Below are 25,792 nucleotides of genomic sequence, written 5' to 3'. Positions count from 1 at the left end.
TTGGCTTTATTGCCCTGCGCTCAAAAGCCCAATTGGGGTTATTATCAGGGGATGTCTTATTTTGGGGGAAACAGGGTACAATATATAATATATGCCCATCTGCTACAACTATCACTCTCTATCACAGATTTATAAAAGTTGTTGGTTCATTTGTTAGTACTAATAGTACTACTATTAGGTAGTAATATATTATATTATATTGTATTATAAATATTCTCCTATATCATCAGATGGCTTTGCTTTCCCTTCCCTTCCCTTCCCTTCCCTTCCCTTCCCTTCCCTTCCCTTCCCTTCCCTTCCCTTCCCTTCCCTTCCCTCTCCTCTCCTCTCCTCTCCTCTCCTCTCTCCCCTCCCCTCCTCCTTTTTTTCTTTTGCAAGGTAATTGCTGTGTAGCTAAATGAAGACTGACTTGCTGTCAGAATATAAACATGGGTAGCAATTCTATTTTGTGAAAGATCATATTTTGATCCTGGCTAATAATTTTAAGAGCAGCCTGTAAGTCTGTTTGCATGACCGGCTTGACTGAGATTTTGTTTTTAAACTACAGTTTATTGTCTGAAGAAAGAAAGAAAAAGGGAGGGATGAATCCGCTAACTCTTTGTCAGGCATCTAATGGAGAGGGTTGGCCTAGCTGCTGAATCTTTGGAGATGGTGAGGGGTTGAAAATGCTGCATTGCTAAGCAACACATTCAATAGCTTTCTGAGTGTGTTCATAGGCAGTGCAAAGCAATGAAGAAGGGGGTGGAAAGAACTCTTAGGGGAAAAAAGGTTGAAGAGTAAATGCTCATTTAGCATTGGTAAGGACATAGCCTCCCTTTCTTTATGCCAGAAGTTAAGAGGTAGCTTTTGTTGGATTTTAAAAAACCTAGTATAGTACAACAAAGCATCAGAAACCATTGGTTTATGATCTTAACATAATTTATAAAGTGGATATTGGTATAACATTGCTAGCTGCTTTACAAATACATGTATAATTATCAGTATATCCCCACTATCAGTTTAATTCTCTCTGTGTATTAGGTCCCAGAGAGGCATTTCTAATTTGAATGCTTTTCGAGGATATCCTTACTTAGATCTTGACAGAGAATTGTGTAGCTGGGGTGCAAATGAAGTCAGAGATGCTGACACGAACTTATAGTTTTACACATAGCAATAGCACTTAGACTTATGCACTGCTTTACAGTGCTTTACAGCCCTTTCTAAGTAGTTTACAGATTCAGCATATTGCCCCCAACAATCTGGGTTCTCTATTTATATCTATATATACAGCAAACAAGATAGTCAGGCGCATCACTACATCATGAGGTAAATCACAGAGCACACCAAAGAAAAAAGGCGGGGAAAAAGGGAAACTCCCCCCCCCAGACCCATAGTAACCAATCATAGCGTAGATTGCCTTCATGCGGGAGCCAGCACTCTCCAACCAATCAACAATAGAACAGGACAGGACAGGACAGAACAGAACAGAACAGAACAGAACAGAACAGAATTCTTTATTGGCCAAGTGTGATTGGACACACAAGGAATTTGTCTTTGGTTCATATGCTCTCAGTATACAGAAAAGGAAATAAAAGAAAAAAATACATTCATCAAGAATCATAAGATACAACGCTTAGTGATAGTCATAGGTTACTAATAAGCAATCAAATCATACTAGGAAACAAACAGAACAATATAAATGTAAAAATACAAGCAACATGGTTATAGTCATGAATGGGAGGAGATAGGTCATCATAAGATACAACACTTAGCGATAGCCATAGGTTAACTGTGTGTTAACATATAACTGTGTTCTGGCTCATTGTACAGCCCCACTGTTCTAGCTATTAAATTTAAATGTATTAACATATCTCTAATGATTTTTTTTCAGTTGGAAGTAACTGTTAATTCTCGTACAATTGAAAATTATAGGAATAGCCTAATGGCTTTGGAGCCATATGGTTTTTGATTGAATGCTTAGTTCCTGTTTCTGAAGTTATGCTAATTTCAAGTTATTATCATCTGAGTTCAAAGGAAAGTTGTGTACATCACAGTAAGCTGCTAATGTGATTAAAGATGCACTACAGGGAAAAAGAAAAGTTCCATAAAAATTGTTCAAAGAAACCTCCTTTTCTGGCAAATAAAAACAATATGGATTTGTGAGAAGTTCAGGACTGCTTCTACCAAGGCTTATTTTGGTGTACTCTTCTTCTGCACCTGGACTGTGTTTTATTTAGCCTAATAAATTCCAGCTTTGTCCTGCCTTGATTAGGCACCTACAATCTGCTGGCTCCAGTAAGATAAAATAGGATGAGGTTATCTGTAAAACCTGATTCAACTAACTTGCAAACCTTCGGGATGGGTACATTTTTCCTGCATGTGAAGGTGCATGCTTTTTTTTGTTTGATGCTGACCCACCACTCCTAAGATCTTGTTTGAATTTGATAATTTTTGTTTTTCTCCACCATATGCATGATAGAGCTGTGGAATTTTATGATTTTTTTTTCTGAAACGAGCATTGCTTTCAAAACCACACTACTGTTGATTTAATTATATCTTGCTAGTATGTAAAAATTATAGTAGATATGACATTTTAGTAAAAATGAGGAAATTTGTATTAAAATGTACTCCCTTTTATAGCATTATTATTTTATTATGTTATTGCATGAAGAGGATGTCATTGAATCTGATGGTTTAAAATACCAAGGATACTAAGAATACTTGAGTATTAAATTTGAGTACAAAATGTAATGTAAATATGTAAATAGCTACAAAAGTATTATTAGACATATTTACTATTTAGTTTTTAACAGCAATTATTTTAGCAACAATAACTCTCTTAGTCTTTATTCAAACTGTCCAATTTAATGTAAATTTTAGATGTAAGGTATAGAAATGAGAATTAAGTCATATAATAATTTATTTGCAAAGCAATATTGTAGCCTAAGAAACTAGTTTAGAAACTAAAGATGCTTAATTTATTTCCAGTTCCAGCAAAGTGTACAAATGCAATCTTTGGCACAGTTGAAATAAATCCTGTTGAAAACACAACTTGATCAAATACTGGTGGCATTTTGAGTATCTTTGGGGATACTCAACTTTGGGGCTCATCTTAATTTTGAGCGCTTGATGGATTTTTAAATTTATCACAAAATGATGGACATGACAGGATTTACAAAATAGCAAGCAATGGGAATGGGTCAATCGCAAAATGCCCTTTTTTAGAAAACAGACAAAAGGAAATGAAAGACAAGTAACCTGCCAAAAACCTCATTACAAGAATATGTCTAAGTCTGTCTTCCAAGGACATTCAGTTTTTTTGCTCCAGTGAAATACACTCATGTTATAAGAACAAATTTCTAATTTCCTTTTCTTCTTCTCTGTCAACGAGCCAAGTCATCTCCACTTTATTTTCCTAGGGTACATATTCACAAACCAGATCAGTGTGTCTGTTTGTGTCTATGAGCAAGATTCAGAATGAGATTCAGCGGGGAAAAAACCTAAAACATACAAGTGTTGGGACAAAGAAAAGAAAAGAAAAACCCTAATCCCAGGTTGAGGTCCCAATTATTCACCTGCTAATCTTCATAACCATGTTTTTTTTTTGTCTATGGCACAAATTGATAACTTCTTTGATCAATCTATTCATTTTTGGTGGCGGGGGGGGCATCCCTCTATTTCTCTGTGTAGCCTACTCTTTCAAATTGCAAACCAAGAATAACTTAAGTCATCAGTGACACATTACAGCAGGTTGTCAAACCCGATTGCATTGCAGGCTTTTTTTTGCCTTTGTGGAGCCAGGTGGGTGTGGCCTGTATGGGCCGTATCTGTCTCGCAGCCTGCTTTACTTTCATTTTCGTTTTCAGCATATCTTGATTAGCACAAGGAATAAAAATCTGCTCCAGCAATTTACCTCTTTTCAGCAAGCAGCAGAGCCCTGCGCAAAACAGCTGAGAACAAATCAGCTGAGAGTCAGGAAGCCGATCCAATCAACTTGTGCTAATTAGGTTGTGCTGAAGCTGTATTTTCTTGCTGTTTGCTTGCAAGGAGGTAACTGCTGTGAGGCAGAGGCCAAAGGGTGGCGCCAGTAGGTGGGTGAGGCTACATTTGGTGTATAAGACGCACCTAAATTTTCACCCCCTTTTAAGGGGGAAAAAGGTGTGTCTTATACTCTGAAAAATACGGTATATTGAGTTGATCACTGCCAGGCAGCAATGACTTGAATCTGCTAGTTCTGAGCATTTCAAGTTCAAAAATTGGTTCAAAATCAACCAAATATTGTATGTTTCGAATTCAATACAAATTAGATATGCTGAAGGTTGCTACATTTGATTCTTTCCAAGTCAATGGCGTGCAGGATAACTTTTTGAAAATTGAACAAAATAGGGTTAAATTTGGCATGGTTGGAAAACTCAAGGAAAGAAAGTTCAAAAATGGTCCAAATTGGCCAAAGGTTGAAAAGTGGGGAGGGGGGAGAATCTTCCCACACAATATATATGAAGAGCAAATTACAGTGTTGTGGACTACCAGACCCCCCCTTCCTCTCTCCCCCATCTTTTCATTTCTTCTCCTTGTCCTGAAGTGGCATTATTATTATTATTATTATTATTATTATTATTATTATTATTATTATTATTATTATTATTATTATTAAGGGTCGGAAACAACTCCAGATGCTGTGCATGTCATGATTTCTGTAGCTTGTTCAGAGATGTACTTTAGAAACAATTGCATTATTTTTTTAAAAAAAGAGAATACTGTATTTCAAGCTTGGCATATGCAGAAAAATTATAAATGGTGAAAATGCTAATTTTTAATTATTATTTTTTTTAAAAATTAATGGAACTGAAAGATTTAGACTGGTGCATAAATTCCTGTCTGAGAGACTTTAATAATCAGCTCTTTAATGTAAAAGCATTTTTTTTTTCATAGAATTCAATGGTTGTCTTCAGCTACAGTATGATCCTGGGTAAAGATTTAATTGGTTTAAGGCATTCCCAGCAGGTATTAATAGACACCAGCTCATATGCCAAGGCACCTTTTCCCTTTCAATCTGAAGCACCACTGCACATCCCTTTTAATTAATATAATCCAATTCATAAAAGAGGAAATAGTTGAGGAGCGCTATTATTGAACTGCTGGAGGGTATGAATGCTCATGGGAACAGTGGTAGTTTATTATGGCAAGAATGAACCATCCTTATTCCTTCTTTCTTCCTATAGGAAAACAGTTTGAAACATTCCCTTTAATGATAGTTTTGTTATCCAGATTAACAAATGTTAAATGTTTAATTCTGGTACGTTTTGAACAACTAATGTTTTTAGAAGTAATTGTAGATATTATAAATCTTGTAGATAACAGAGAAGGCTGTATTTTGCAAAAATAGAAGTGCACAAACCTGCAAATTCTCTCAGACATATTGGAAGGCAGTCTGGAAGAGGAATGTGTGAAACTGAGGCCTGTTATATGTTTAACATTTTAAAATATAAATTGCCATAATATACAGATACTTTCTACATTCTATACTTGTTGCTTTTGCTTCATTGTCAAACGTCAGTTGTAAACAGTCCATTTTTTTTTTTTTTTTAAATTTGATTTATATGCCGCCCTTCTCCGGAGACTCAGGGCGGCTTACAATGCTTTAAGCAATATTAAGCAACATAATTTAAGCAATTTTGCAACATAAAGTGCAATATTTCACAATAGCTTTTTATTTCCTTTGGTTGTTTGTCTCAACCCTGATTCTGTTCTGAAATTAGGGAAAGTTAGCACAAAAGAAAAGCTTCTATTTGTCTGTATTAGTATTTATAAGTAATATAATATGCTAGTTTTAGGTTGGTTGCTTTTATGTTTAGGTGCCAAATCTGATTCCAGTTCTGATGTTTAAATTGGGAAGACCACTGGAGGCCACACTCTGCCGGGACATCTTGTATACCTTACCTGCTTTGGGAGTTCATAAGGTTTGCATAAAAATATAACTTCTTCTCATATTATTTACATGAGGTACAATTACTTTCAATGCCATGGTTATTTTCCACAGGATCTTTGATACTTGTGATAATAATGTTGAAAGCTATAACATTGGGACTGAGATTGCTATGCCTGAATCTTATACACAGTTCTGATTGTACAAATTTAAAATGTTAACTATAATTGTCCTGATTGTTGGCCTAGGAGGATATTTTGGTGATTTATTTCTATACTGCCATAGTAATCCTTGGAATGTGCAATTACATGGCTCAAGACAATTATGGCTATATACATTGTGAATGATTCCTTATAAGTAGGTACCATGTAAAGGTATGAAGTGTTATTCTAATGGCATGGAAGAAGGTGAAGAAAATGTGCTTTATAAATAGATTTTAAAACAGTTATACACAGGAACCAGTGAATGGGGGAAGAATTCAAATGTTGGCAGGTAGGAAATAATAAAGAAGAAAGTAGTAATAGGGTTGTCACCTTGTAATTTATCAAAATACAGACAACTGTAACAGATAACCAGACTGAACCAGAGAGAGGGGGTAAATGGAACATCAGTCTCAAGTCCCTTCATACCCACACAAGAGTTCTAAGCCTAGCTCACCTTGAATTCCATTGACTGTTACTTACTGCCAACTTGCATTGATCATTAGTAGTTCAGATTCTTATAGAGAGCTAGCATGGAATAAACTTGTACTCATTTGAATACCTTTGATTCCTGATTTCTTGGACCTGACAACAAGCCAGCTGTTGATTAAATTGGCAGGTTCAGCTTAGGTATAATTAAGTATTTATCTTTAATAATGAAAGGCAAAAACCAAATAAATACATCAAATGAATACAAGTTCAAATAACAACTGTATGCTCATTCAAAATACTAAATATGGATGGAAAAGAATTATTATTTAAATAGCACTAGCACTTAGACTTAGATACCACTTCATAGTGTTTTAACAGCCCTCTCTAAGCAGCTTACAGAGTCAGCATATTGCCCCCAACATCCCAGGTCCTCATTTTACTGACCTTGAAAGAATGGAAACCCTTGATCCACTCAGAATCAAATTCCTGGAGTGAGCAGTGAGTTAGCCTGCAGTACTGCATTCTAATCACCGCGCCACCATTGCTCTAAATAATAATAATAATAATAATAATAATAATAATAATAATAATAATAATAATAATAATAATAATATAATAATAATAATATGTTAATTATAGCTGTCTTGAGAGCCACTTTGATGTAATGGTAGAGGTATTAAACAAAGACTAGGGAGATAAAAGTTCCAGTCTTCACATAAGCATTTGGGGAGTGACAGAATTAGTCTCTGTCTCTCAGCACAACTTACTTTACAAACGAGGAAATATTGGAAGGGAGTATGTTATGTGTATTGCATTGAGTTCTTGAAAGAAAGGTAGGATATAACACTCAGTAATAAGTAACATCTTATTCAATAATTCATACTTTCAGTTCACATCTCTGAGTGATTTAAACTAATCCCAGTGTGTACAATGAATACAGTCACTGAAGTCATATGTCGTTCTTAAATTAAGAATGTATCATCTATATATCATGAAAATCCCAGAACTGTAAAGCCTACAAACTTGAAATTTGCCACATATGTTCCTCTTGCCTTCTAGGTGTTCACTAAGAAAGGATTTTTCGAAATGACCATCAGAGCATTAGTATTTCCTATATTATTATTAAACACGCTCTGATGCTAAGGAGTTGTACTCTCCCTCGCCACCTGAAAAGAAATCTATTCCTAATGCAAAACACAAGCAGAGGAGTTTCACTTTCAGTTTTACTTTCACAGCAGCAAGCAGCTTTATTACAGAACAGTTGAGCTAAGCCACGCCCAGCCTCCTTCCTGTCTCCTTCTTGCTCACACAGCAAATAATGTTTGAGTTTCCAAACACCCCTCAACTCTCACACACTGATAGGATGCTAGCCAGATGAATACTGATGGATCCTGCGGGCTGGGACATTCTACTCCCCTTCCCCCTCTGTTCCAACTGCCAGTTGCATTATATTAACACACTCTAATGCTACGGACTTACACATTCTACATTAAGTTTCAGGCTGAAAGTATCAATTTATCAAGCCTGAGCACATAGTTTTGTAGCAAAGCATGGGCGTCCAGCTAGTTATTTATATTCATCAGAATAACCTTTTAATGGTTCATTTGCATAAATTTCTAAAAATATTGTTGTAAAGTTTCCACAAATTAATTTATCCAGTATCAAGTATATTAATTCAGTTGAACTATAAACACCATGTCTACTCTTATCCTCCAATGAAAGTGCAGATTATAGTTTATAAATAAAGCTAATGTGGGATTGTTGGTCATACCTCCAATTTTTACAACTCTGCTCTCTGCTTTGTCTACTGGTAATACTAAATTGTGCAATCAGTCAAATTAAAAATTACTTTCTGATTGATGTCTTAAACAAGGAGAGCACATCAGTGGGTCTGGAGTTAGTACAAAATTAATCTCTCTCGATTTATTTTACATGATAAATGAATATACAAGAAATTGCATTTACAAAAAAAATGTCTTCTAGGTCTGTGTTGCACAGATTTTACGTGTGCTGCAGGTGTTAGGAAACACGCCAAAACTTCAAGCTGTTACATTACGTCTGATGACATGTTTATGGGAAAAACAGGTAAAGCTTTGCAAACTGTTAATTTTCAGTTTGACAAAAAATGCTTAACAGTGTCATTCATTGCTGCAGCAAGCCGTACTGTTATAAACTTGAAGAGATGCAAATACAATTTTTTCTTGAAAACTTATTTTTATTTAAGTAATTGATATACATGCTGGGAGTTTTGAAGGGCTACATATAAACTGCAGGTTATCCTTCCATAATATAAGCTCTTACTTGAAAATTAGTTAAAATATTGTGTACAGGGATCAGTAATTTTTTCAGGTATGCACCCTCTTTTTTCATCCATTTTAATCCAAATTGGAGGGTTGGAAAAAATGATATCAAGGGGCCTAAGATCCTCTCTAACAGTGGGTAGTTTAAAAAAACTGAACAGAATTGATTGTGGGACAAAATCACATTTGATATGGGAAGAAGCTGGCAAAATATTTTTTTTTAAAATGCCCGGGATCTGTCTGAGCACCATAGTGCAAAAGCTTCCAGAAACGTTTCCTCTTTTGATGGGAAAAATACTGGGCAATACAGGTAGTCCTCGACTTACAACCATCATTTACAAACCATTCAAAGTTATAACAGTATTGAAAAAAGCAACTTATGATTATTTTTCACACTTACGACTGTTGCAGCAACTGGTACGTATTTATGACAGTTGCACTGTCCCGAGGTCATGTGATCACCATTTATAACCTTCCCAATACTTTCTGCCAATTAAAGTCAATGAGGGAAGCCATATTCGCTTAACAATTGGATGATTCACTTAACAACTATTTTTAAAAAGGTTGTAAAATGGGGCAAAATTAACTTGATTTGCTTAGCAACAGAAATTTTGGGCTGAATTGTGGTTGTAAGTCGAGGGCTACCTCTACATCAAAATTCTGTCTACCTTCCATTTTAAATGCTGTGTCTTGATCACAGGACTCAGAGCAGAGCAGAGTCTGCAGGAATTTGCCTTGCTTGCTCAATACTTCACGATGCCTGTTTGTACAAATACACCTGTACATACAAATACATGCAGACACATGGGATGAGAGTTTATACACACACACATGTTCTCACTCTGTTAAATGGAAGAAAAATCAGAGGCCTCCTATAGGAGCTGCTGGTAAAAAAAAACTTGGAAAAATTTCAGAAGTGCTACTTTATGTCTTTTCCCTGCATTTTAAAAAATTGTTCCAAATTTTGTCAAATACTTGAGATCGGTGCATGAAATCTTGTGAGAGCTCTACTATGATTATCAAGATATCATATGGTTTGGGGATCTTGGAAGATCTCTCTCTCTCTCTCTCTCTCTCTCTCTCTCTCTCTCTCTCTCTCTCTCTCTCTCTCTCTCTCTGTCTCTCACACACACACACACACACACACACACACACACAAAATTGGTGTGTGCAGTTATTGCCAGGGCCTCATGTATTAGATGTTTGAAAGATAGATTAATAAATAACAGTAGGGCAAAAAATTGTCACTCTCTAATCTTCTATTTCCTTTTCTCCTATCAAAATATATGTTTAGGACAGAGTTTATCCAGAACTGCAGAGATTCATGGCAATGTCTGATATGGCTTCATTATCTGTTAGTAAAGACACTCAGTGGGAGAAGGTGATTGCCAAAGCTGCTTCTATCAGAGATATATGCAAGCAAAGGTAAATGTTAGATTTTATATATTAAATTAATTTATGTTCTTCTTGGCTTGATAATATGTATTGTTTGTTCCTATTAGAATGTTAACTCTTCGTTTTTTTGGCAAGGGTTCAAGGCAAAAGGGTTTTGTACAATGTGATCAAAATTTTTGGAGCTGTTCTATTTATACCATAATTTTCATTCCTTCCTCCAACTTTTTTTCCTTTTTTTTTTCTTTAAACTGATGTAAGTTTATCTGTTCTAAAATTGTGCTGATTTTAGTTCTTTAATGCTTTTATGAGTACTTGCATTTTTTCTTTTGTGGAAAGGAAAAAAATCAAATAATGTCTTTTTATACTGATAATAATGTTAGTAAGGAGTATGGCCTAAAAAAGGGACCATAACAGCTTAAGATCTAGGTGGTATAAAAACCTTGAAATGGCTAGCCATAGCGTATGTGTTACGATTCTATGTCCTTGCTTCCCCAAACTTTATTTACTGAGCTTCAGGTTCATCTTCCCCAGGTTTATCATCTATCTTTGCTGCAAGAACATTTGGTTTGACCGTTGTGTATTTTAAAGGAATACAGTATCATAAATCCATCTGCTTTTTCACTGGATTCCTTCATCTCATTTCCTAGGCCAAATTGTTTTCAATTGATTCAAGCTGTTTCAAGATTTTCAGCATTTGTCTGAAAAAATGGTTAAGATCTATCTAAATCCTTAATGAATCTGTCATGTCGGGGAATGAAATCAATTTATTTCTTGCCTTTTCCACAAGTTGAGCTGTCACTATTATTGAACTTAATACAATAATGGTTTATTGAATAAGGTTCAATAGTCAAGCTTACATTTAGGTTAGACCACAGAAAAGTGGTTAGAGTCACCCATTATACTAAAGTTCATTTTTTAAAAACTGGATTCTCTAAAGAAACTACATAAATACAGAAGAAAATGTGAAAAAGAATAAAGGAATATAATAAAGATGAATAAACTAAAAATTTTAAAATATCATGGAGGATTGTAGTTTTCCTGGCTCTAAGCATTTTTATGTTTTCTCTTATGGTAGAGATGGTGAATTATGCCCTTCTAGCTGTAATTAAACTTCAGATTCCAGCTACCCCATTCATAATGGCCAGGAATGGTAGATTAATAATATATGGATGGCCACAGATTCCTTTCCAGAGATGGAGTATGCATGCATGCATGCATGTATGTATATATGTATGTATGTATTTTTTATCCCACCTTTATTGTTTTTACAAGGTGGCAAACATATCCAACGCATCTTCCTCCTCATATTTCCCTCACAACAGCAATCCTGTGAAGTGAGTTGGGCTGAGAGAGAATGACTGGCCCAAGATCACCCAACTGGTTTACATGGCCAGCTTTCTAGCCTGGTACCTTAAACCACTAGACCAAACTACTACAGATCTTGACATAGCCATGCAATAATGTTCATTTTGTATAGTTCTATAATTACATGAAAACTTTGTTATCTTATTAGGCCTTACCAACATGGGGCAGATATGCTGGCTGCAATTTCTCAGGTACTGAATGAATGCACAAAACCCGACCAAGCCACTCCTGCTGCCTTAGTCTTACAAGGACTTCATGCACTTTGTCAAGCTGAGGTACAGTTTACTGAGTTCAGAGGGCTATTTTTCTCCTTTATTGTATTGCATGTTTTGTTCATCATTCCTTCTGTAGTTGTTGAAATAAAATCCCATATTTCATTCCTATTAAATAAGATTCTATTTTCCTCATTCACTAATCTTCTAGTAACTGAAAGTCTCTTTCAGTTACTGAAAGTTACTAGAGAGTTGTAGTCAAATTATATTTCAGTCATTGATGGATTGGCTCTGAAAAGTGTTGTTCTTGATATATACATTGCAATTGTGCCTTGAATTTATTTTGATTCTGGTTTTATGCTGATGTCCAAGGACCTATTTTCTCCCATGCTATTAGGGGGGAGTAGAATTTGTAGTACCTGAGACATTAATTACAGGAGTATTTAGGTTTCCTCAATTCTTTTGTTAGTTAGTAATATTAAATAGGTTTTGCAGAACAGCATCAAGTGGTAGCTTTGTCTAAATATGGGAGAGAAGAGAATATAAGTGGAATGAGGAAAATATTCCTTAGGATTGTGACACTGTTGGTTATATGGCAATGAAGATGTTTGGATGTAAGCTGGGGGATCCTGTGGCATCTCATACTGTGGATAGTACAGTTGGAAACAAATGCAGGGGAATTCGGAATAATGAAATAGCATGATGCTAGGGGCTATTCCTGCTCTTGATCATTATAGTTCTATAGCTAGAACACACAAATGGAGAATGTATAAATGTAATAGAAAGACTGTGGAGTAGGCACTGAATAGTTCAGGTCCATTGCAGTAGTAGAAGTCATTAACATTTTCATTGCACGTCCTAAATTATTGAATCTATTCAGAAATAGCAAGTTCAAAGCACCACACAGCCTCTCCCACTTCACATGTAGGCATAACTCTTTATTTTTTTGTATTTTGAAGACATCCAGTGAATTTTTGAAGAGTTTTACTTAGAATTAGAACCATCAGTGAAACATTAAGGTACAATTAATTATAAGCTATAAAAGAAGAAAATGGAATATTAAAGTTTCCAGGAGCAGATAATATAATTAACTAATCCTCTGAAATAGCACAATTTTTGACAGTTAAAATGCAAGAACTTAAATGAATTTTGTGAAAGTTTTAAAATATGGAATGGAAATATGGTGTGGAAAATAAAAAGCTGTTAGAAGAACTGCAAAGACAGTTTAACAGCCCCAGAGTATATCAGAAAACCCTTTTTCTTTTGCAGCCACCTACTAGTCTTTATAGTAGGCATACAGGAGAACAGCATCTAAATACAATTTTACATTAGATACCTCTGATATGAGAGAGAGAGAACTCAAATTTTAGGGAAGAAATTTAATGGAGAAACAAAAGTGCTTGAAGAGACATTTTTTGCAGTTGATGCTGAACTTTGAAAAACATCTTTTGGTCTTAAAATACTACAGTGCTGCTGGTGGTGATGGCCCTCAGGTGGTGGGAGTGGGATTTATTCTTCTTCTGGACTTAGCTTAGAAGTTGGTGGAGCAATCGTTAAGACAGTGAGCTTGTTGACTGGAAAGCAACTGGCAGCCCTGGTTCAAGACCTGTCATGCGATGGGGTGAGGTTCTGTCCTTGTCCCAGCTCCTGCCAACCTACCAATTCAAAGGCATGCAGATGTGAGTAGATAAATAGGTACCACTTGGGTGGGAAGGTAACAGCGCTTCGGGCTGGCCACATGGCTGTGGAAATGTCTTCGGACAGCATTGGTACAATGGCTTTGAAATGGAGATCAGCACTGCTCCCTAGAGTTGACAATGACTAGCAAAGTAAAATCCGCAGGGACCCTTTTTTTACCTTTAAGTGGAAATAACAGGAACATTGGAAGAAAGAGACCAAAAAGAGAAGTTTTTTTTTTTTTTAAGGGAAACTAAAGCTGACTGATCTGGGCTCAGAAACCTGGTTAGTACTTGTATAGGAGTTATCCTGTTTCCCCCAAAATAAGACATCCCCTGATAATAAACCCAATCGGGCTTTTGAGCGCATGGCAATAAGGCCAAGCACTTATTTCAGGGTTCAAAAAAATTTAAGACAGGGTCTTATTTTCAGGGAAACACGGTAATTAGAAAACAGTGGGGCTGTAAGGTATTTTAGGAAGTTGAAAAATATCTGGGAGAAGAGAATGGCAAACTACATATGTACTATTGCCAAGAAAGCTGCATGGATGTATCCCTGAAGTCACGCAAAATCACACTCGTTTTGAGGAAAAGCATCTATTATAACTGATATATCGAATAAGTACCTTGGACTTCAAGAAAGCCTATTTTATTAAACTCAGAGCAGCATTCAGTGACCAGAGAAGCTAACTGGAAATGAAACTCAGAATTTTAAAAAGAAATACTAAAAACACAATTGTGAACAATTTCATTGGGAAAAAATATGAATGACAATAGAAACTAATGTGAAAGCCTAAAAGCTACCCAGAGTCATGTGTTGAGACATTTCACAATACAAATGGAATGACTGACTGACTGAATAAATAAGTTTCTTAGTGTATATGTCTGAAAAGAAAGAGACCGATATAGGAGAATTGTGCTGTGCTTTGGATTAAGAGGCAAAAAGATGCTTTGAAGTATGTGTGGGGTCAGTTTGTCTGAGCCTCAGTCTCTTATCCTTGAGAAATGTTAGAGAATAGATGACATACTAGATAACTGAAAGAAGCAAAATGCCCATTTCTTCAAAAGGGAGTAAAAAGACCAGGAATAGCTGAGCACAAATAGCTGGGAAGATTCCAGAGCTATCAATCTTGTAATATTCATTACAAAGTGTTTAGTAGAAGTTAGCACAGTTTTGTCAAGACTTGATCTTGCCAGACAATAATATCACATCATTACTTTCTTTTGGACAACTTCTTTAGTAGATTGTGACAATAGTATGGATTTAATATTCCTTAATATCAGTGAAGCTTTTTTTTTTTTTTTTGCAAAATACCTCATGATGATTTTGTTGGCAAGTAAGTTAAATGTTAGTCAGATGGTATGATAATAGAATGGATACATAGCTAAAAATAACAAAATGAGATTTAACTTACTTAATTTAATTTACTTAGAAATCAAATGCACAGGTACAGGATGGGAAACATGCCATACATGTTGCTGCCCTCGAAGAGCATCTGGAAGCTTCAGCTGGTATAAAATTCATGTGCAGGCAGTTATATGCCCACCTATATCAGTTCACGTTACACCTCTGCTCTGTGAGTTGCATTAAAGTTTAGAGAAGGGTAGTGAAAAATGGTTAAGGAACTAGAAATGAAATCCTATGAAAAAAAAAATTAAACCCGTTGGACATGAGTCTTGAGTACACTTCTAATTCTTGAAAGGGTGTCATAGAAAAGATCAAGACTGTTCTCTATTATCTCAAAGTGGCTGATGAAAGAATAATAGTTTGAAATATGAGAAAGAAGATTCCAACTGAATGGAGAGAAGTAATCATAAAGGCCAATTACTCAGAGAGGTGGTGAGCCTCCCATCAGTGACTATGTTGCTACTAGAAAGCTTCTGTTGGAATTGGCTTCCCCCCCCCCCCCCAGTTCTGTGGTTCAGTGATTGTACCATTTTTAAAAATGCCTTTAAAGGAGAACACCATAAAAATCAACACCAGAAGTCAATCTTGAATCTGAATCTCACAGAATAACCTGCAACTTTTAACTGCTTTTTTAAACTGCAATGATTGTTCTGTACTAAAATACAATAGCTTGTATGAAATGCAAAACACTATTCATGAATCACTCATATTACTCCTGAGTATTTGGCTTGCTTTCAGGTAATTTATGAAGACAGCTAATTCTTTTTGGACATTTAAATGATATACCTCATAAATGATACTTACAATATTCTTTGCTTTCCATGTCAGACCTGGAAAACATACAAAGTAGTCCCTGCCAGAACATATTTGTTAAGTCTTGGCAAATCTGTTTTTTTGTACTAGAATAATTCAACAGAAGCCAGCATAGTTTATATGAGCCTTCATGTCCTGGTCTATAATAAGTTTCATGTGGGAACTATTAACAGGGAGGCTACGATCCAGAAGTGAAAAAGCTAAGTTTGTGTGGTGAGTGTGTGTTTATAGTCTTTTCTTCCCTGGAAGCAATTTTGTGTGGTTTATTCCTTGATCCTACATTTATCAGGCTTTGACCAGAGAGAGGACATACAGAAAAGCAAAATGAAGGGAAACTGACAGAACAGAATAATACAATGGGAACTATGATGATGACAAATTACATCACCTAGTGAATTTGACAACGAGAAGAAAATTGTTTCTTGGCCATTCTTAAAATAACTTCGCTATTAAAACCTGAAGAAATCTATTTTTGTAGATTAAGGAAAAGCAGAAACTGAGTTTCTTTGGGTTGAAAAATCTTTTCCTTGGAGACTAACAACCTATTCTTATGAGATTTATTCCATATGCTTCCTGCTAGACACAGGTAACATAGTGAAACACAGAGATGCCATTTAAAAAAAGGCACAGGGACAACTTTATCATATTATTCAGGAACACCAATGATTCTGGATATTTTGAGGAAGAGAATATGTTTTCACAACAAAAGTTGATACAGACAACTTTTAATAATATGATTATAATTCATTTTTTAAAATACCAGGTATCAAATAGTCTTGAATTTGAATAAGAAAGTGAAATATAGGAATTAAAGCTTTTCAAGTGGTATTTTAAATGATTTTAAGAATTCAGGTACCAATAGACCATAACCTGAAATGACCCTTCAAAATGCCTCTTACATTTTTTGGGGGTGATAAGTAATAAACCAACTTCCTATACTTGTTATTAGTGGTGTCCTTTTAGCTGTAACATGGCTGCCTTCCAAGTAATAAATTATTAGTTATCAATCTGTTCTTAGCTTATACATGCAGTTCAGGGGTGAAATCCAGCAGGTTCTGACAGGTTCTGGAGAACTGGTAGCAGAAATTTTGAGCAGTTCGGAGAACCGGTAGCGGAAATTTTGAGTAGTTCAGAGAACCAGCAAATACCATCTCTGGCTGGCCCCAGAGTGGGGTGGGAATGGAGATTTTGCAATATCCTTCCCCTGCCACGCCCACTAAGCCACACCATACCCACCAAGAACGCCCACAGAATCGATAGTAAAAAAATTTGGATTTCACCACTGATGCAGTTGTGCTTCTTCCATAATCTAGTACAGATAGTCCTCGACTTACAACCACTCATTTAGTGTGCCTTCAAAGATACAGCAGCAATGAAAAAAGTGATTTATGACCAGTTTCACATTTACAACCATTGCAGCATCCCCTTGGTCATGTGATCAAAATTCGGGTGCTTGGCAATTGGAGTGCATTTGTGACCATTGCACTGCCCAGAGTCATGTGATCACCATTTGTAATCTTCCCATCCAACTTCCAACAAGCAAAGTCAAAGGGGGAAGGTCAGATTCGCTCTGAGGAAAGAAAGCCCTTGTGGCCCAACCGGCAAGGCACAAATCTGAGTTGGTAAACTGTCAGTCAAGTGACAGATTCAAGGGAGAAGCAAGTGACAAGAGGAGAAGAAATCCAAGGTCCAAACACAGTCAAGCAGGCTTTGCTTCATAGGTAAGAGCTGAATTTTAGATAAATTCTCAGCACTGTCTACTGTAAGTGAGCACAATAAATAAGCCATGCTGAGATTCCATCCAGTACACAGCTGTAGAGCAGTCATACATGTAGTCCTCGATTTAAAACAAGTTGCTCAGCGACAGTCCAAAGTTTTGAGGAATCTACTTTTTGAGGGCTAGTTATGACCCTAAATCGAAATTCCAAAAATCCACTCCAGTCAAGACCAAATGTCGGGCACTCAACAACATTTTTTATTACATTTTTATTAGTTTATAATATGACATACAAAGAGAATACAAAAATAAATAGGAGGGAAGTTAGGGGAGGGAAAAGGGAAGTGGACAGTGGGGGGAAAGCAAGGGCAAAAAGGAAAAAAAGGCATTGACTCCCGATTCCTTTGGTGCAGTAAAATAAGGCACTCAACAACATTGGTTGCATTCACGGTAGCTTGCGATGTTACAAGGTCACATGATGGTGTTTTATGATTGTTTTGCTAAAAACTGGCACTTTTGGTTTTGGGCAAAAATGTCCATAGCAAATCATTTACTTAACAAGTGTCACAAAAAAAAAAAAGAATGTAAACTTTGGTCTGTCACATGTCCAGCTTGTTTTACAGCCATTTACAATTTAAGACTGTGATGGGCAGACTCCATTACAGTCATATGTCGAGGACTATCTCTATGATTATTCCAAGCCTCAAGAAGGAAAAAACCCTCACTGCATTGTACATTTTGACAAACTGGTAGATCCTTTTCACAACATTTAGGTACCAAGGCTCAAGAAAATATTGTATAAGAGAACTTTGTTTGTGTTAAAGGGCTTACAGGTTATCTCCATAAGAACTTACTCTGAGCAGAATATAATTTCTCCTCCATCAGTTGGGTTAAAAACAAAAGGCAGTGTACACAGTATAGTTAACCAAAACACCTTAACAATTTCCAGTTGCTCAAGGGATTTTTTTTTACTAAAGTTCATTATTTCTTGAGACCTGTTGACTTCAGTCTGGATTGTCTCTTCTTCCTTTCCTCTTTCTTTCCCTCCCTTTCTTCTTCCTCCTCCTCCTTGACATTTATACAATTATGAATGCCATTTTTAGGAATAATGGAATCACATCTAATTTGACTCTCAATTGAAGTATTCACAGTTTTGGCTGAGGTCTGACAAGAATTAAGTCCTCATTTTTCCTCCCAACTTTCTGCAAAGTGATACAGAATGGTCACATAGAAGGGTTAGTATACTATAAGATACATTTCAGATCTTCATGCAAGTTAGAATAAATTCTGAAAGTACTTGCTGCACTCATATAAACCCACTGTATTTTTTATTATCTTTGTTTCTAACAGAAAGGTGTATTAAATTTTATTTTTCTTTATGCAAATGGTTTCACTAACAATGTACTCTTCTATTCATATCCACTCTCAGCTTCGGCAAGGATAATTAAAGCATTTTCTGGTTGAAAGTATATATCAAATCAGCATGTTCTGTTGCACAGAAGCATAAAAAAAGACAGTGTCAATAGTCCTGAAATCTGTGACATTAAATCCTTGTTAGTTCTTAGAGATGGAAATGATCTATTCATGCTAAAACAACAATAAAGGAAGGAACAATAAGCACAAAGTTTAAAACAAACTTACAAAGACTGTTTGCACCCTCGGCCTTTGAACGCTGCCAGGAGTTACAAAGATGCTTTCTGATCAGCTATAGCTCCGTTGTGTCAGAACTAATAGGTGCCCCCATATTGAGGCACAAAACTGCTTTCATCTTCTGCAACTCCTAGAGGGTGTTGTGTTCTCAAATAACAGCAATGTACAATTGAGCAATAACTATCCAGACACTGGGCATTTCCTGGGGATTCATGACCGAGAGAAAGAGTTCACTGCAAGCCGTTTATTACCAGACAGAATTGGCTGCTCCCCCGGAAATGCACCATACTAAAATCATTACTGTAGTGCTGTTATATTACCTTTGCATTTGTTTACATTTAAAAAAAAATATTTTTTCCCCCAAAAAGCTAAATTTGGTTTCTGTGTAACATGAGAACATTGACAATAACTGATTCTCAATTTTGCTGCTATGTTTCATTATTCCAGAAAACATGTTTTGCAGAAAGAGCTAATTAAACATTTGAATTTGAAGTCAAGTGTGTTAAAATAAATTTTATTATAGAAATGTTTCAGTATGGATGAATATTTCCCTAAAGCTAGGCAGAATATATATGATTATATGCTTTAAATTGAGCATGGGTTTTTATATTACATTCTAAAGATATCTTAATAGTGTGGTGCTAAGATACTGCATTTCTGATTGGGTTCACTGTATACTGTTAACTCAGAGTATTGTGTTTAACTTTAACTTTATCAGATGGGAATGTTTGTTCGCATATAAGGTTGCTTTATTAAAAAAGACACATTTTTCATGTTGTAACATACAATATATTCACCTTTTCCCAGGCCATAGTGTTTTATTTGAGGTAATAATTACTGTACTGGTGCTATTGAAAAGAAGAATTATAGAAACGTTTTCCTTGATGTAGAAAACAATTCAAGTGTAGATCAAAATTAGAGGCTACCTTATTGCTTTATAGAAAAAGATAATTAGTATACATTTACCAAAAAAACCAAATAAGGGGTACTCATGTTATAAAGCCGTAGGCACAAAAATATGCTTTTAAGAGTGCTGATAAAGTTGTAGAATATGGCACAGTTTTCTATTAATCTTTGCTAGCCCTTCACTTTGTAAGTCTATTAGACTATAACTTGTATAATTTCCAGTTGGTAGATTACTGCTTAGAGTAGTTGGGAATTTTCTGAGGTATCCTTCAATACATTCAGAAGGCATGGAGAAAGGTTGTACGGGTAGGCCAATACCATCAATTAAATAACATTGCTTGAAGAGCAATTACACTGGATGAACAGCAATTAAAAGAAGACCTCAAAGTCCTTTGATCTCATTATGTACTTAAAATGCTGGGAAAATTGTATGGTATTGTTCAAAAGTAAAATAGCATGTAATTCGATATATCTTGGTAATAGAAGAAGACCTGACTTCTTTCTCTCATTTTTTGGGTCGTAGTTACCTACAACCTGATTATGTCCTTTGACCTTTTAGTGCCTGTTTGTTACTGTCACTATGTTTATGATAGCATGCTTTATAATTATTTATTTGATTTGGTTTTACCATAGTTTCCTGCTTTTGTAGATTCCATTTTTCTACAAGCTCCTTAGGATAGTGAGTATAAATAAATACATATATAAATAAAATCCACTGCTTAAATCACCAGTGGATGAGGACTGTAGTTCAATAACATCCAGAGGGCTACTAATTATCATCCTTCCTCCAGATTATCAGTTTCAAGTTATTCCGACCCTGACCTGTTACCAGTTTGCTCTTTTTCTACCATTAAATGTTACCAACCCAGATTAACCTTTCCTTTACAATTCAGGATAAGACCAGTTGTTTTTTCTGTGAAGCTTGTTTCTTTACCATTATGGGTAGTCTTTGACTTATGACCCAATTATTAAACAACCTTTCAAATACTTATAAAAAAGGCTACTTTCAACCTGTTCTCAAAGTTATGACTGCCTCTTTTGCAGAGGCCACATGATCACATTTTGGGCACTTGGCAGCCAGCTCACATTTTTAACTGGTTGCAGCATCCCATGGGCAGAGGACTACGATTTGTGATATTTTATGTTGGTTTCCAGCAAAAAGGACCCATTTAGAAGAAGAGATTCACTTAACCAAGCATACGATTCAGTTTATGATTGCAAGTGACTCATCATAAAAATGGTCGTAAAATTGAATTCATCACGTGGTGCCTTATAACCGCAATGATTTGCAACCAATGTGGTCATAAGTCAGGGGCTACCTGTAATACTCTTTTGTATAAAATAAATGTCTGGGAGAGACTCCACAGCTCTAAATTCAACTTTATGTTATAGCACAAAGTCATGACTATAAGGTAATACAGCATTTAAACCCACAATTTTTATCTTTACAATATGCAGAATTTAAGTTATATAATGCTTTCTTTCTATGGAAATCAGATAAATGGGTATACATTTCAGAATATATTGTATCCTGTGCCTTGAATGAGGATATACATACAACCTGATTATTAGTATCTCGACTAATCTGAGATTCTTATTGGATAAAACTGAGATGGTTGTTAAAACTGTAATGCTGGAGTTTCAAAAATCATAATCTATCTTTAATCCATCCTGATCTATCTATCTTATTTTCTTTCTTTTTTCTCTCTCTCTCTTTCTTTCTTTCTTTCTTTCTTTCTTTCTTTCTTTCTTTCTTTCTTTCTTTCTTTCTTTCTTTCTTTCTTTCTTCTCATTGATTTACTGTATCTCAACAAAATTCCAAGGGCATTTGGAAAAGATCAGCAGCTTTGAAGGCTAGGGAAATTTTGACTTTGTCTGTCATGAACAAGGGGAACCCAACCACCAGCAGAGAAGCCTGGCTGACTGGCTGCAAATCACGATTGGTGAATGAACCCCACTGAGTTGGAAATAATACCGTGACTCAAAGTATGATAATCATCAATGCTATTATACTATCTTGGTGAATATCTGTCTTGATTTAGGTTTTGATTTTTTTTTTAAAAAAAAGCATTAATCTTTTTTTATGGTGTTTCAATTTAGAGGACACTGGGGGCCAGCGGCCAGATGTCACGCTTAAAGTTGCTCTGTGATAAGACGATAACTATGGTACATATTTTGAACTATAAATGTGTAAAACTGAGGAACTTTGTTGAGGAACATTTATGCCAGTGTTTAAGTAGAATGACTTCATTACAGTTTGTAGACTGGGAAATGGTTCTGGAGGAAGTTACTTTCCAGATACTTTCCAGAATGAAAGTGCTCTAAGTGAGCAACTTTTTAAGATGCCAATTTAAATCTTTGAGACTGTATGCTGGAGAAAACTTAAATTTGTTTAAAATTAAAATTCTTTGAAAATTGAACTGTGTTAAGAATTAAGTTAATATATTTTACAGTATTATAAATTTAATATGTACATGCAGCATGTGTTTAATAATGCACTCATGCTATCACAGTAAATAATGCAGTTCAAAAGGACAGTTTAGAATAGCTGGCTGCATTTGGCCCTAACCTATTGACTGTGCATCTCTGCCCTAGAGAATATACAGTCCCTTTGAAAGCCATCATTGAGTGTAATGTTTTGTCGATACATTTATTATTTTGGAAAAAAGTCAACCTTTTAAGATACAGATTATTTGATTAGATGGTGCTGTCTAACTGAATATTCCATTAATACCAGCACTCCTCAACAAACAATCAAACCCACTTTCTTATCCTCAGTTTTAAGAGAATTATTCCTTTTTCAACTTTTATGTAACAGTGGTATATCTTTTTAATGATGATGGTTAGCAAATATGTGAATTAAGTCTTACACTATCTCTTCTGTCCCTTTATATAATTATTCTGATCTGAGGATCATATTAGGCATTTCCTCTGATAGTAAATAAATATTTTGGCTAATTGGAAAGTATTCAGAGAGCAGTTTAAGATACTGAGGTGTTTAGAAGACAAATAGTAGAACAGTGAGAAGGAATTGTGTATATTTACCCTGAAGGAAGGGGGAAAAAAAGATTAAAGGATCATAGAAATACATAATTGTATATAAATTTATTTCAAAGGATCTCGGGCAAATGAAAGAAAACAATGCTGACACACTTAATGTAATCAAAAGCAACACTTAAGGATCTGTAGTCTTAAATCCAGAGCCAGTTTGGTATAAAAGTAAAGGCTAGAAACCAATAGACTGTGAGTACTTTTTAAAAAATATTTCCTTTTTATTAGTTTATAATATAAAATACAAAAATACAAAAGCAAATAATAGAAAAAATAGGGAAGGGAAAAGATAAGAGAAAAGTACAGAAAAGAAGGGAAAAAGAAAGAAAAGGCATTGATTTCTGACTCCCTTTGGCGCAGTAGAATAAGAAGTAACATTGAACCTCAATTTTTTACTTTTACATAACAGTATAAACTAGCCGTTTCTATAATAACAGATCTATCTAATCAGTAAAACTCAAAATCAAATTTCATTTTTTTCTACGTCAAGCACAAAGTCCAGAAGCGGTTTCCAGGTAGAAGTAAAAGTAGTTGTGTTTTTTTTCTTTTATCAAAGTCAATTTAGCCATTCTGCTAACTCTATCAGCTTTTGCAACTATTCATCCATTGTCTGGATTAAAGCATCCTTCCATTTTTGCGCATTAAAGTAATCTTGCTGCCATCAACATACTTAACATATAACAAAACAAAGCAAAAAAAATTTCCAAGTCTTTTTCCATTAAACCCAAGAGAAAAGTTCCTAATTTTATCTTTGTATTCACTTTGAGAATCTTCTGTATTAAAATATGAACCCTACTCCAATATTTCTTTGCTTTATCACATGTCCACTATAAATGATAAAAAGTCCCTTCTTTACATTTGCATTTCCAACATTCATTTGAAATACTTTTATACATTCTTGATAACTTATCTGGTGTTAAATACCAGCGATACATCATCTTATAATTTTTTAAAATTGTAATTTAATGTAAATTTTAAAACTTTCGTCCACATATTCTCCCATTTTTCAAGCTTCACATTGTATCCAAAGTTCCTTGCCCACTGAAGTATACAATGTTTTACATATTCAGTTTCCAAATTCAAATTCGATGTTTTATAGACCTTAGCAATATGTCCATCACTACCACACAGTAGGATTTCCAATTCATTTTTAACGGAGTCAAACCCATAGCTCTTTTTTGTCTATTTTTGTCCTTTCAGCTGGAAATATGTAAACCAGTGGCAGACATGTCCTTCTAGCTGTTCCTTAAACCTGAGGATAGGATCACCAACATTAAAAGTTATTATTTTACCATAAGTCCAGCTTCACCACCATTTCTTTTCTAAAAAAGGCTTCCTGGGAGGAGAACACCCAAGGACGCATCCTCATAGAAAACCTTGTTTTATATTTATTCCAAACTCTTAGAATGGCACGTCTAACAAAGTGAGTGTTAAAATCAACATTTATTTTAACCTTGTCATACCAAAAATAACCATGCCATTCGTGACATTCTATTTCAAGTAGCCTCTTATTCTGGAGGTTCACCCATTCTTTTGGCCAGACCAAACAACAAGCATTGAAATACAGTTTCAGTATCTCTTTGTTGGATTGTAACATGATTTATGAACTAGATAACTGAAAGTGTTGCAGACTAACTGTGAATAACCCAAGTTTGGCTCCTGTGTATATACTATACATGTGCACATGCACACACTCGCAAACACATTCTTTTACAGACTATTTTGGTGATTTTTATTTTGTGTATTTTATTTTATTTTTTATTTTCCAAAAGCACCAAAAAAGTGTAATTATTTTGCAAAATTAATGTTGGTAATGTCTCCAGGTAGGAATTCATATTAAGTAGGAATTCTTTGGGACCATGACAAAATTATTCCCAGGTTAGTCAATATGAAATTGAAGCCTGATGTTGCTAACAAATGTAAAATATTTACTGACTTGTTACTAGTGCTAAGATCTGCTTTTGTAGACTTGATCAGTGTCAATGTGTTGCCATCACCTCATTGGCCAGGCTCTGGATCTCGATGTAAATTATAATAGAATTTACAATCTAAAATGACATACTTCTAAGGTAATAGTCACTTATAAGAATGTCTCTAGTTTAATAATTTCTTAATTATTTTTTTTGCAAAATAAAGGCTTCTGGTGTCATTTTACACTAAAACACATAGAGAAGGCACAGATTCACTGTTCTTTCCATTTATTCTTTCTTGTGGTATAATGCATTGATTAATTTTTTTTCAATTAGCTTGTAAATAAATATGATTTCTCCCAATTTCAGGATTTTGTTTTTATTTTCCCTTTTGCCTATATACATTCTTCACATGAATTGTTCTGTCTAGTTATTGAGATCAATGTTTTCTAAAGTGGAGGTGGAGAAGTGTCATTTTCACTCAACATATAATCAGATTAAGTTTCAGTAGCTGTCAACATGAGTTACACTGGAATTGTCTTCATGGATCCGTCTTTTCGTTAAAAGGACTTAACTCAATAGGAGTTCTTAAAAGCTTTATCATTACTGATTTTGAAATGGTTCCCCTAAAGTATTTCTACAGCCTCCAAAGTGACTGTTTAATTCTGATGCCCAGCATTTTGATTATTTTCTAGCATAAAATATTGCTATAGTGATTTCATTAACTCATTATCTTTTCTAAATGAGCATCCCAGGACAATGTCAACTCATTTATCTGCCCATACAGATATTTGATTCTCCCACTTGGCAGAGGCAATTGCAGTTTTCTTACAATTTTCTATATATTATGAA

General features: G+C 35.1%; 1 protein-coding gene across 1 annotated transcript in view; it reads left to right on the top strand.

The window, feature by feature from the left end:
* Nucleotides 1-25,792, top strand: part of FOCAD (focadhesin) — a 136,527-nt gene that overhangs the window by 33,879 nt on the left and 76,856 nt on the right. The window contains exons 11-14 of the mRNA XM_070935533.1: nt 5,835-5,939; nt 8,521-8,622; nt 10,132-10,262; nt 11,746-11,872. Of these exons, the coding sequence (XP_070791634.1) occupies nt 5,835-5,939; nt 8,521-8,622; nt 10,132-10,262; nt 11,746-11,872 (465 nt within the window). The remainder of the gene's footprint in view (nt 1-5,834; nt 5,940-8,520; nt 8,623-10,131; nt 10,263-11,745; nt 11,873-25,792) is intronic.

Source organism: Pituophis catenifer, unplaced genomic scaffold (genome assembly GCF_029215685.1).
Source record: "Pituophis catenifer annectens isolate HBS135680 unplaced genomic scaffold, rPitCat1.0.hap2 SCAF_2, whole genome shotgun sequence".
In the NCBI taxonomy this organism is placed as follows: domain Eukaryota; kingdom Metazoa; phylum Chordata; class Lepidosauria; order Squamata; family Colubridae; genus Pituophis; species Pituophis catenifer.
The sequence above is the reverse complement of the archived record's forward strand: the minus strand, read 5'-3'. Positions and strand labels throughout refer to the sequence as shown.